The sequence below is a fragment of the Pseudopodoces humilis genome, chromosome 2 (genome assembly GCF_049639895.1).
Source record: "Pseudopodoces humilis isolate 2021_Gansu_Grassland_sample_001 chromosome 2, ASM4963989v1, whole genome shotgun sequence".
Classification (NCBI taxonomy): Eukaryota; Metazoa; Chordata; class Aves; order Passeriformes; family Paridae; genus Pseudopodoces; species Pseudopodoces humilis.
Window position 1 is genome coordinate 6,367,135 of NC_142201.1, and position 11,652 is coordinate 6,378,786.

The 11,652-nt window shown below is 40.7% G+C and overlaps 1 protein-coding gene across 3 annotated transcripts in view; it reads left to right on the top strand.

Moving 5' to 3' along the window:
• The window catches only part of MAOB (monoamine oxidase B), a 50,681-nt gene that overhangs the window by 28,876 nt on the left and 10,153 nt on the right, over positions 1–11,652 (top strand). For all 3 annotated transcript variants that reach the window (XM_088051432.1, XM_088051433.1, XM_005526504.3), the window contains exons 4-10: positions 1,401–1,505; positions 2,195–2,286; positions 5,122–5,263; positions 6,513–6,662; positions 7,302–7,461; positions 8,202–8,298; positions 9,038–9,091. In XM_088051432.1, coding sequence (XP_087907558.1) covers positions 1,401–1,505; positions 2,195–2,286; positions 5,122–5,263; positions 6,513–6,662; positions 7,302–7,461; positions 8,202–8,298; positions 9,038–9,091 — 800 coding nt within the window. The remainder of the gene's footprint in view (positions 1–1,400; positions 1,506–2,194; positions 2,287–5,121; positions 5,264–6,512; positions 6,663–7,301; positions 7,462–8,201; positions 8,299–9,037; positions 9,092–11,652) is intronic.

Below are 11,652 nucleotides of genomic sequence, written 5' to 3' on the forward strand. Positions count from 1 at the left end.
TTCTCTTCAAAAAGACACTGTTGTTGTTGTTGTTACTTGGTTATAAATATTAAATCTTGGTGCAGTATGATTTTGTTAAGCCAGTGTAAATACTTTTTTAATGATGGACTGGTGTGGTAGTGCCTCAAATATCTACTAAAAGTTAGTACTTCTGCTGTTTGACATTCATGCTCACACAGTGCACACTTAAATACATAATTTAATATAAATTTTGAAAAATCAGCTGTGGCATGCAATATGGCCTCTATTAGTTATCTATCTTATGGACTCCACAATGCATTGTGAAAAAAAAAAAGTACCCACATAAAGCTAATGAGTCTTTCTTTGTGAATTTTTAAAGCTATTAGGCTGCCATCCATATAGTCAGCCAGGGAAATCCCATGTAAATAAAACAGCTCTACAAATTACCCATTGTCTTCCACTCTTAATTAAGCTAGACTTTCTGAATATCTAGTAATGGAGATTTAGATACAAAAAATCTGACTATTAAATATGGAATTATGTAATTAGGATGTTGGTATTGATCACAGTGTCCCACCCTAATTTACAGCTAGGGGTCTTGGACTGGAACAATAAGTCTAATTAGTAAATGCTACATTTTCTGCAGGGCTAGTAATTTTTGGGTTACCTGAAACTATTTTTTTTTAGCATACAATAAAGCTTATTACAACTACTTTTTCCTGATTTCTAAAGGAAAAAAAAAAAAACAAAACTGCTAAATGCAATTAAGTGTTTGCATTAAAAGTTTGGTGGGAAAAGGAAATAAATAAATGAATAAATGAATAAATGAATAAATAAATATCTCCTTTTCAGTAGCAAATAGACAAATTTTTTTGCTGTTGTTTTTTGACATCAGTCAAACAGTGCTGTTTAATCTCATTTTATTGCTCTGATATTAGTGACTCTTCTGCAGGGTGTTAGTTTGGTTGCCCAGAAGTGCTGAATAAGAGGCTTCAAAGGTAAAGTATCAGTTCTGCACTGACTTGATCAAGTGTGACTTGCTAATTCAGCTGTGTATCACACCTAAATTGCACATCCAGAATAACCAGAATAACCACACACAGCTGGTTTCCCATGTTCATGTTCAGGTAACCTCTGGGTATTTCTGAGGATGGAAGACCACACAGCTTCTCTGGGCAATCACTGCCAGTGTTCAGCTACCCTCATGGTAAAAAAGCATTTCCTGATGTTCAGAAGTCTTGTGTTTCACTTTCTGTCCCTTGTCCTGTGTCCTGCACACACACACAATGCCCCATCAGAAGCTGTCACATGGATTGATTAAATTTGTGCTTTTTGTGAACACTTAGCCTTTTGGTGCCGCTTCCCACTCCTGGAACCCATTATTATGGTTATCTTTTGGGGGGGTGTTATGATTCTTTTGTTTGTTTTTCGTCTTGTAGGGTAAATCTTACCCCTTTAAAGGCCCATTCCCTCCCATGTGGAATCCCTTGGCCTACCTGGACTACAACAACCTATGGAGGACCATGGATGAAATGGGGAAGGAGGTATGGCATGAGGCACTGCAGCTGAGTCAGCTCAGCTTGTCTCCACGAGGGGCAGAGGGAAGGGATTAGGGTGCAGACAGACAAAGCTGCTCTGGCTTGAACAAACCCAGTGCTGGCAAGAGCAGCCACACGTTTTGGTACACACTGATGGCCAGAGCACATCTGAGAGTGGCCTCCTGGCAAGCTCTTCTGACTCCTGTGCTGCTGAGGCTGTCTGCACACATCCCTTTGTTTTTCTGGTTATGGGAATGTCAAGTTTTATGCCTGTGATGGATTTTTACTGCTTTTCCTGATGATTTGTAACTAATGTTTTAAGAGGCTTGCAGAACTTAAACATTTGCCCTTTTCTACCCTGAAATTCAACTTGTCTGTTCTAGTTTGTTACCGATTTTCCATTGACTGAGCTACAAAATTTGAGACTCTTACTTGTCGAGATAAATATGAGAGATATGGAATAACTTAGAGACATTTATTACCTCTAAAACTGTTCTCTATTTTTTAATCTAAAAAAAAAGAATGTTAAAACAAGCAAACAAAAAATAACCCTCCCCTGAAAGCATTCTCTGTTAAGTTCACTGTGTTACATGCCAGAAATCTTCAGGCTGAATTAACATTTAAAGACAAGATTATTTGTATTTCTTTGCCACTCTTTCACTTGCTGATAAATGCTTTTCTTTATCTCTCCTTAGATTCCCAATGAAGCTCCATGGAAGGCTCCACATGCAGAAGAATGGGACAAAATGACTATGCAAGATTTCATAGATAAAATATGCTGGACAAAGTAAGAAATGTTTTTTTATATGAAATATAATAGCTTACATTTATATACTTTAGAGCTCCAAATAAGCATTACTGCTTTGCAAACAGGTATAGCTATCACCAAAATACAGCCCTTTTAAAGAAAAGGGGTGAGAAAGTGCTGTAATAATGGACCACAACACCTGTCAGCACACTCAGTAGATTCTGATACATTTCCTTAACTTTTTAGGCAAAAATAACAATAAAAATAAAGTATATTTGGGAAGGGTTATTTCTGAAGAGATGGGTAGTACCCTAATCTGTTATGGGCACTTCCCTGCTCTTTACTGTGTGTTTAGCCTTTAAGAGGAAAATGTTATGGTTGCAGCAGGTTTTTGAATCAAACTCTTGATGGAACAATGCACATTTATTCTGTGCTGGGCCAGCTGATTTTACCAAGGTGCTATAAAGATAACCTTTGTCTTTCAGTAGCACTAAATCACTTTAGCACTCATCATTCTATTGTTTAGCTGTCGCACTATATACCACCCAGGGAAACTGAAAATGCTTCCTGTTTTTAGGTATACTTCAAGGCAATTTTTCTTTACTTGCCATTCAACAGCAATTTGATTGTTTTTCTTCTCACTGAAGGGGGGGAAAAAACCCCAAAAACCAAAAACAAACCATGAATTCTGGTTGCTGTAGAGCAGATTGATTTCTACAGCAACCTCTTCAGAACTGCTGAGCACCCAGCGCAGGGCTGCCAGGAGCTGGAGCTGGGTGAAGAAAACCTGTTAGTGCCCACTACAGCTGGTGCAGCCAGTGACATTTTTATGGGGCAATTTTATGGCTTCAGGCAGCCTCTAGAGAGCGACACAGCCTTTGTGGTTCGTGTTGGACAGGCTGTTGTCCCAACACTTGGAGCCTTCTGGTTCAGAGTTTTGCTTCCATAAGGGTGACAATTGAACAGAAGCCTATAGAAAACCTTTCTCATTTGTACCATGGCCCATTCTGACTAAAACCAGATGGAAATGTGTGCTGACAGCTGTGCTGAGCCTCAGACAGGGTGCAGCACTGCGCAAGGGAGCAAAACACCACACACTGGTGCTCACTCAGTATCCAATAGCTCATGTGACCCCAGTCATGTTTTTTCCAGCTCTGATGGAATATAAGACTTGACATTTTACCTGAATATTGGCATCAGCTGAAGATGCTTTTCAGATTTTATATGTGCATCTTGGCTTGATTTGCTTGGTTTGTTCAAGATTGAGGTAACATGCTGCAGAAACTTCCCACCCTGGCAGGTAATGATCCAGAAGGGCAATCTTCTACTCTTTCCTCTTATCTAACAGACTGTACAGGTTTGCTTTTGGCTAGAGCTGTGTGCTGGAAATATCCTGAGTGCTCTTGGCTGAAATCATACTGCCATTTCTAGATAAAACATCAGGAACTGAAAAGCAGTGGAAGAAGGTGGTAAAATCTGGTAGAAGGTAACCACAACGTAATAGCATCTGCTTATAAAATATTAATAAATACATTAATTATACATTTACATACATTAGGCAAAACATCTCATAGAGAGTTTTTTACAGTATGTGTTTATACAGATGAAAAACTCACAAAAAAAATTCTGTATTATTTTTGGCTGTCAAGAATGAATTCAGAATGCACCCATTTTTCAGAAAATGGATCGGCTTTCTACTTGAGTGGGACTTTGCATTTTTTGGAAAGAAAGAAGATGCTTTTTTCTATATAGATCTAGAGCTCTTTGAAATACCATGTTAGAATTACTTTTTTTTTTTTAAAGTTTGAAGACTTAACCAAAAGAAAGAAGCAACCAGAAGTGAATTCTGCACTGGCTTTGATGCCTTACACATGAATTATCTGTAGAATCTTCATCCCTATCTCAGTTACAATGCAGTTAAACTGAGCAGCTTCTGGTCCTGTTCATGTCTCTTTAAACTCCTCCTCAGAGTGAAGGCAGAGGGAAGTATTTATTTGAAACAGGAGGAATATTTCCCTGAACATGAATTAACTCTGTCTTAGTGCACCCCAAAATCTTGTAGAGGCATATACAGTAATTTGCAGTAGAGCTGATATGAAAGATGTTGCAGGAAATAAAGCAGTGATCCCTTTTCAGACACAGATCAACTTTCTGCTTCTGTGCTCATTGCCACTGGACACTTTAAAATACTGAGTTGAGCTACCAAAATTATCCTTTCACTTCCTTTTTCTTCCAGACTCTGGCATGAGTGATGTCTCTTCTGCTATGGCTTCCTACTTATATTTCTTTCCTTGTTGTGTTCCAGCTGCAAAACTCTCCCTGGGCACAGCAGAGGATTGGGCAGTGAACAGATGCTGACTAATCCATACGTTTTTAAATAATAGATAGTTAGCTTAGAAAAGACCTCCTTTTTTCCCATGGGTTTTGAATAGTAACTCTGTGCTGTGTTCTTGAGGGGACAGGCATTCAGCAGGGGCAGACAGAGCTGTAGATCTGGTTTGTGACCCAGGAACTGGGGACAGGGTGGTTTTGGAGTCCAGTGAAGACAGGAGGACTTGCTGTGCTTTATCCTGAGGCTAGGATGACAGCCTAAATTTGCATTAGTAGAATAAAGTGATATAATCTTGGGCTTTTGTGTCTCTCAATGCCCTATTTTCTCTGGAATACAGGAGTGTTTCATTAATATTTTTTTTTCAGGATTACTTGAAAAATGTTGCATAAAAGGAATTGATAATTCCTCACTTCAGCTGAAGGAATCCTTTGCCCCCACAGAGGAAGAGAAGGTTGCCAAAGAAAGGCTCCTGCCTACTCAAGAACAGTCTTGTCAGCATTATTCTGTTTTTAGATTAACTAGCTCTCTTGTCCTTGTTGCAGAGCTGCCAAGAGTTTTGCAACTCTATTTGTGAATGTGGATGTCACTTCTGAACCCCACGAGGTCTCTGCCCTTTGGTTTTTGTGGTACGTGAAGCAGTGTGGGGGCACAGCAAGAATATTCTCAACGACCAACGGGGGACAGGTACTGTCACCTCCTGCAGCTCTTGGCAGGCCCTGCTTTAACTTCATCCTTTTGCTGGTTTATTTTAGTCCACAGACATCCATGACTTTTGAGACAGTAGCACACTGATAACTAGTTTTATTCATTTCCTCTTTAACCTGGATCTTGCAAAACTAGTGTTGAAGATTGCTGCCTACTGAAGGCATCGTCCCCAGGGATCAGAGGATCTGTATCTGGCTTTTTTTTGGATACAGATTAAAACATGTGCTTAACATATTTATCCATGTTGAAAAGAGAAAATTTTACTTATGCTTATTTCTGTCATGAGGCTGAAGGCATCCTTAGCACTGCAGAAGCATTTAATGGAGATGGCAATGTCAGCTGCAAGTTAATACTGAAATTGTAGCCTAGAGCTAGGTTCCTAAGATGCAAATTTCTGAACATTAACACCATTAAGATTTTAAAATCAGTCTAAAGAAAATTAACACCCCTGCTTAAATATGGTATTGCTTTGAAATGTTTGCAATCTGGTACATTAGAGCTGCTTTTGCATTTGAAGAAAGTAAAGACTGTTAACAGTCTTCTACTTGAGAAGTACAAATTTCACTAATTGTGTTAGAAAAAGATATATTTTTAGAAATGCTAATTATTTAATCATAAATAAAAATGCAAATACTTTAATCACATGAAAATGCATAATTATGCATAGATAAGCAATTACAGTAGATAAATTAAGTATGTTTAATTAAATACTATCTGAATTCTGTATTATGTTAGAGATGATTTGAGTTTAAGTTGGGTTGAATTACGTACTGCAGCAGACGTTTTTGATGTGAGCTATGTTACTTCTTACATTTTGTTATTTATTATGAAGATCAGGTTTCCTGCTTCTGCTGCACAGAGCTCTGCAGGGATGAGTGAACTCAGAGAAAGGTTTGAAGGTTTAAGCACTTTTCAGAAGTCTTGCTGATTCACACAGGCCTGTAGAATCTTTTTGGGGACCACATTTGGAGAAGGGATTTTCTTATGAGATTACTATTACTTTTAGTTTGACTAGAGTTCAAATGGTGGTCAGATATGGGAAGGATTTGAGAAGCTGATGGAAGGAGAAAGTAAAATGGGTACATTTCCAGGTGAGAGTGCAAAAATTCCCCGAAATGTTTTGATAACAATGGAAGAAGGGGGCGTGTTTTGAATGCCAAGAGAAATGCTTGTCGCGGTACACGCTCCGTAAGCACTGCTCTGCTGTGCTGTTGTTTTTGTGCTTCAGGAGAGGAAGTTTGTTGGGGGCTCTGGGCAGATCAGTGAGAAGATCATGGAGCGCCTGGGGGGGCGGGTGAGGCTGAGGAAGCCGGTGGTGCGCATCGACCAGTCGGGGGACAGCGTCATCGTGGAAACCCTGGACCATGAGTTGTATGAGGTAATGGCATGTCCACTAAGAAATCATTAGTGGTGGGATGGGTGGCTACAAAACCTTTGGCTTCTCCTTTTTGACTTCTCCGAAGCCCTGTACGAAAATGCAGCAGAGATTTAAGTGACTGTGACAGAAAGTCACACGTTCTCGTTGTCCTGAAGTAACAGTAGTGTAGGAGCTTTAAAGTGATGCCTAAAAGCAAAGTGTGGATTCAGACTTTTCCTTTCCTGGCATCTCTTTGTGTTCAGTTGCCTTCTGAATTAGAGGGTAATTTGTAAGGTGTAAAATGTAATTTAGCAACAAACTTTCAGTGAAAAACATTGCAAGCTTGGTTTCCAAGTTGTAACAGAGTCCAGATGGAAGGGAGACAAGTGGACTCTTAGGGCACAGCACTTTCTTTTAAACACCAGGGGAAGGGCTGCTGCCCATCATTGGAACAGATGGCTGTTTATGTAATGATTGTTTGCTATCTAATGAGCAGGATTTTTTGAGGGTTTAGTTTTGCAATTCTTACGCTAAATGCCAAAATTGCTTCACAAGATACACCCTGCAGCCTCCCCAGATGTCCGCTAAGACCATTAGAGCAGTATACTTGTGCTGAAGTAGGGGAGGATGTATTTGGCTTATGGATAATTTCTTTTCCAGTGCAAATATGTGATCAGTGCCATTCCCCCAGCTCTTTGTCTGAAGATTCATTTCAACCCACCTTTGCCCCCAATGAGGAACCAGCTCATCAACAGACTCCCCATGGGCTCAGTCATCAAATGCATCGTGTACTACAAGGAAACTTTCTGGAGGAAGAAGGGTATTGCATTTTAATTGAAAGGAACAGTAGTGACAGAGAGAGGGAAGAGAGTACCTGGCAACAGAACAGACTCTTTGTTCAGAGCATGCTAAGCCTTAGAAGGAGACTTCATATTCTTCTATGCCATTTTTGCCTTCCCCTGTGAGAGAAACTTGAGAGGCTGGTTGAGAGGAGAGGGTGGATGAGGGAATAAAACAATGAGGCAGTCATGAAGGGAGAGTTCATGCCTGTTGCTTGTTGCCTTGGTTGTTCTGCTGTCCTCTCCTTGAGTGGCACCTGGGTATGAGATGAGCCTCTCTCACTTGTACAGGGATGTAAAGGTACAAGTGATGTGTGATGGCTGGTTCTGTAAAAATTCTGCTTTCTGGATGGACTGGTCAGCATTGATTGAAGGTGTCTTCACACAGCCATCCTCAGCTGGCCTAGTCATCCTGGGCTCCTCTAACATGCTGAATGCTTCCATCATGACTCCTCTTTGGAATTTACTGAATCCAAGGCAAACTGCAATGCAGTAACATCCACTTCTCATTATTGGCTATAATGAGGCCACATCTGTTTGCCTACAAATATAGTCCACCCCCATCTTTGTAAATGAACTTGAAGGTTCTGGATCCTGTCATGTGCTGGCTATTAGTCTTGGGATGGATTAGCAGGAGGTGACTGAGTATTTTACAACTTCTTGTAAGCTCCTGCATTTTGATTCATGGATCCTGACTGCTTTTCCACCTTGTTCTTGCCAGGGTATTGTGGTACCATGATCATTGAAGATGAGGATGCTGCAATTAGTCTAACACTTGATGACACTAAGCCTGATGGCAGCTTTCCTGCCATAATAGGGTAAGGGAGGACAAAGAAAGTGTCTTGTCTAGTTAATGCTTTTTATTTTGTCTTAGAGGAAAGAATTGAAGTAGAAAACCCAATACTTTTGAAAGAAAATACTTTAGAAATAATTAAAAGTGGAGTTTCTCAGTGCATGGTGATGTTTTATGATTGTTTTACTTCAGAATTTTCCTCTGTGATTTCATTGCCAGTTTAAAAACTTAAATTCTCTCTTTCTCCTTTTTATCACCGTTATCTTTTGCCTCTGTGTGTGGCAAAGTACAAACTTGGAGAAGAGGAAAGGAAAGAGAAGAAAAAAGAGAATGATTGCAAAAATGTAAAATTTTCTCCAAGTACTTCAGTTCTTTAAATGAAAATTTGTTTTCTAGAATGAAATTTTATTTTGTTCTGGTTATTTTAGCAACCAGAGACTATGATCAGTCTTAAAAGTTTTATTAAAAAATGATTTCCAGCTCAATCCCAGGTTTCATATCATTGCTATATGTCTGGATAAAATTAAAGTAATTGGGAAACAGCTCATGCAAATATTCTAACATGAATTTCAGAGTGGTTCCTTCCTAAATGAGTCCTGCAAGCAGCAGGTAGAGCATTATGCAGAGAAATGAAATGGATGTTTTTATTAGAGGACCTAAAGCTATTACTGTGAATCACAGCATCCCATCATAAGTTATTGGCATTTTAAATAATGCAGGAAATGTAGCAGCATAATGGGGATAAATTGTTTGTGGTCTTACAGCTTCATTCTTGCTCGGAAGTGCAGAAGATTGACAGGTCTCACAAGAGAAGAAAGGTAAGTACAAACCCTGGAGATCTGTGTGGAATTCAAGTTAAAATTTTGTTTAAAATGACCAGAGCAGGAAAAAAAATGCCCTGATTTGAAGGAAGTTGTCTGTAACTTGTGCCAGTAGGCAGACACTAAGGAAGAAGATACCTTGATTTTGGATGAACGACCCACGAAATTCCCACATAGCTCTTGCCCTTTTGAAACTCTCTGTCCTGGTTCTTGTTTTCCCACAAGGCTTCTCTGTTCATGTGGCTCTTGCTAAGGAACAGCTCTAAGGTGCTGAATATGAAAGTAGTGTAGATATTCTGCTGGAAATTGTGCAGGACCAGCCTCCTCCCTCCACTGCTGCCTCCCTGGCTTCCTGCAGGTGCCCTGAGCTCTTGGAAAGCTTGTCAGAAGGGAAAGGTTTGCCCTCTGTGTTTGATTTTATCTTTCTTTTCTGTTCACCCTGGAGGGCCCTTTCAGTATCTGTAACTTCATGCAACTTGAACCTGGAGCTGCCACGAGCAAACTTCAGCATCATGAAGGGATCAGACAGCTGCACCCTCAGTGTGGGGAAAAAAATGCCCTTCAGGCACAGATGAAGGTCATTTTACTGTCTTGAAACAAATCTCTGCATGGAGTAGTGCTCTTTGGTATATTACTGAAATAGAATTTATAAAGTAATGATTTTTTTATTTTCCATCTCACTGATTCACTGTATCTGATTAAATCAAAGCTGCAAGTAGAAACTGTGGATTGTGAGGAGAGCCTTGGTTTGACAGGGAGAAAATGCATTTGATTTTGAGGTATGATAAAGGAACACTGTGCCCAAGTAAACATTTTTACAGTAATAGCTGGTCTAACTAAAGATGCAGTCATCTCAGATAGTCTGGCAGTCTGTGGATAATGGTTCTAAATGGAGCTGTTTATGTCCCAGTCTTTTCAAACGACAGCCTGGTACCACAGAGCCCTTTTAATTTTGGCAGGAGTGGACAAGAACTGAGGCTTTGAGACAGAGGCCCAGCAGGTGCCAGGTAATAAAAGTCACATAGGTATTCTGAAACCCAGCATGCCCAGCATTTTGAGCCATCCTAAACACCAAATGGTGTCTTACACTGTGTGTGAATACCCTCGATACAGCTGGGTGTTTGCAGTCTTTGAGAACAGCTTTTCTTTCCATGAAATTAGGGTTGTCCTGTCTGTTTGCAAGGCATCATCCTTTTCCCTGGGCATTGAAAGCACTGCTGCAATTATCTGACTCTGCTGCTGCCAACAGCCAAGTTTTATACAAGAGTTTTGAAATCTAGCAGAATAAACCTTAGACTAGGAGGGGCTTTGCTTTGGTAAAGGATGGTTCTGAAATAGCTGGCTGTCCCCTGGTGCAGGGCTGCCTCTGGCTCCAGTGGCCTTGGCCACAGCCAGAAAAGGCAGGAGCCTGCAGCTCCTGTGCTCCCCTAGGGCACAACTCTCCTTCCAGTGGAATTGGGGGTCCAGAAGAAGGCAGAACATGAACCCAGACCTTCTCCCAGTGTACACTCATGGTGCAACCAGTTTGTGTAATTTAGGAGAGGGCTGTGGTGCTTCAGGGAGGGATCTCTTTGGAGCACAGGCTTCCTGTGACACCCTGCAGAGGGTGTACCTTGCTGAGGTGCTGTGCTCACCTGCCAACACAACCTGGGCTCTCCACTGTACTGAGGACAGGGTGAGGGTTTTGGTAGTCCTTGGCTATGAAAAGTAGGATGTAGAGCCTGTGGCAGCTATCCTAAATTGTGAATTGGAAGTTGTGGGAGAGGATGGAAATCTTTTTACAGCTAAGCCAGGCTGAAGGGAGTAAATTTCACTGCTGCCTTCCAGCTGGTCTACCCAGGCCAGGTGTCAGTGGTGAGATTGTGCCCTGCCTCTCACTGCTGTGGAGTAAGAGACCAAGAAAAGAGCTGAGTGTCTGCATGTGCATTTCTTCCCCACTGGGCACAGTGTGACTCCTAACAGGACCCAATTTTGGGAGCTCCAGGAATAACATTCCTCTTATTTAGTGCTTGTAGCAATATCACAGCTGAGCCCAAAGCCAAGAAATGAGGATTTTACTCACTGCATATTCCATGTAGTACTATTATGTTCCATGCTAGCATTAACTATAAGTCCATTAATAAGAATTTCTTTAAACTTCTCTGGAAAAAAGTGGAGATCTTGCAGGGAGACCAGCAAGATGCAAAGATTGTTCTTTCTAGGGGTAATGTCCTCAGTGATTGATTTATCTTGATACAATTCAATCCTTTGGAAACTGCTGGTTTGGTTTTTGTTTTGTTTGCTCATTTGGGTTTTTTTCTTGTCAAATAATACCCCACTACTGGTGAATAATTCCTTCCAATGTCTACACTTCTTAAGAGTCTGAAGATGCCCTTGACCTGAAGCTTATTATTTTCCTTTGCACAGCTAACTTAAACTAAGTAATCTGTGTTTGCAATGTACTCAGCACACAGCTGTGAACTTGCACATTTGTGGAGCCCTGCAGTTGGCCACAAGTGACAATATCTGCCTGTCACTGGTATGCCATTTCCAGGCTCCCTGGAGAGTCTGCAAGTCAT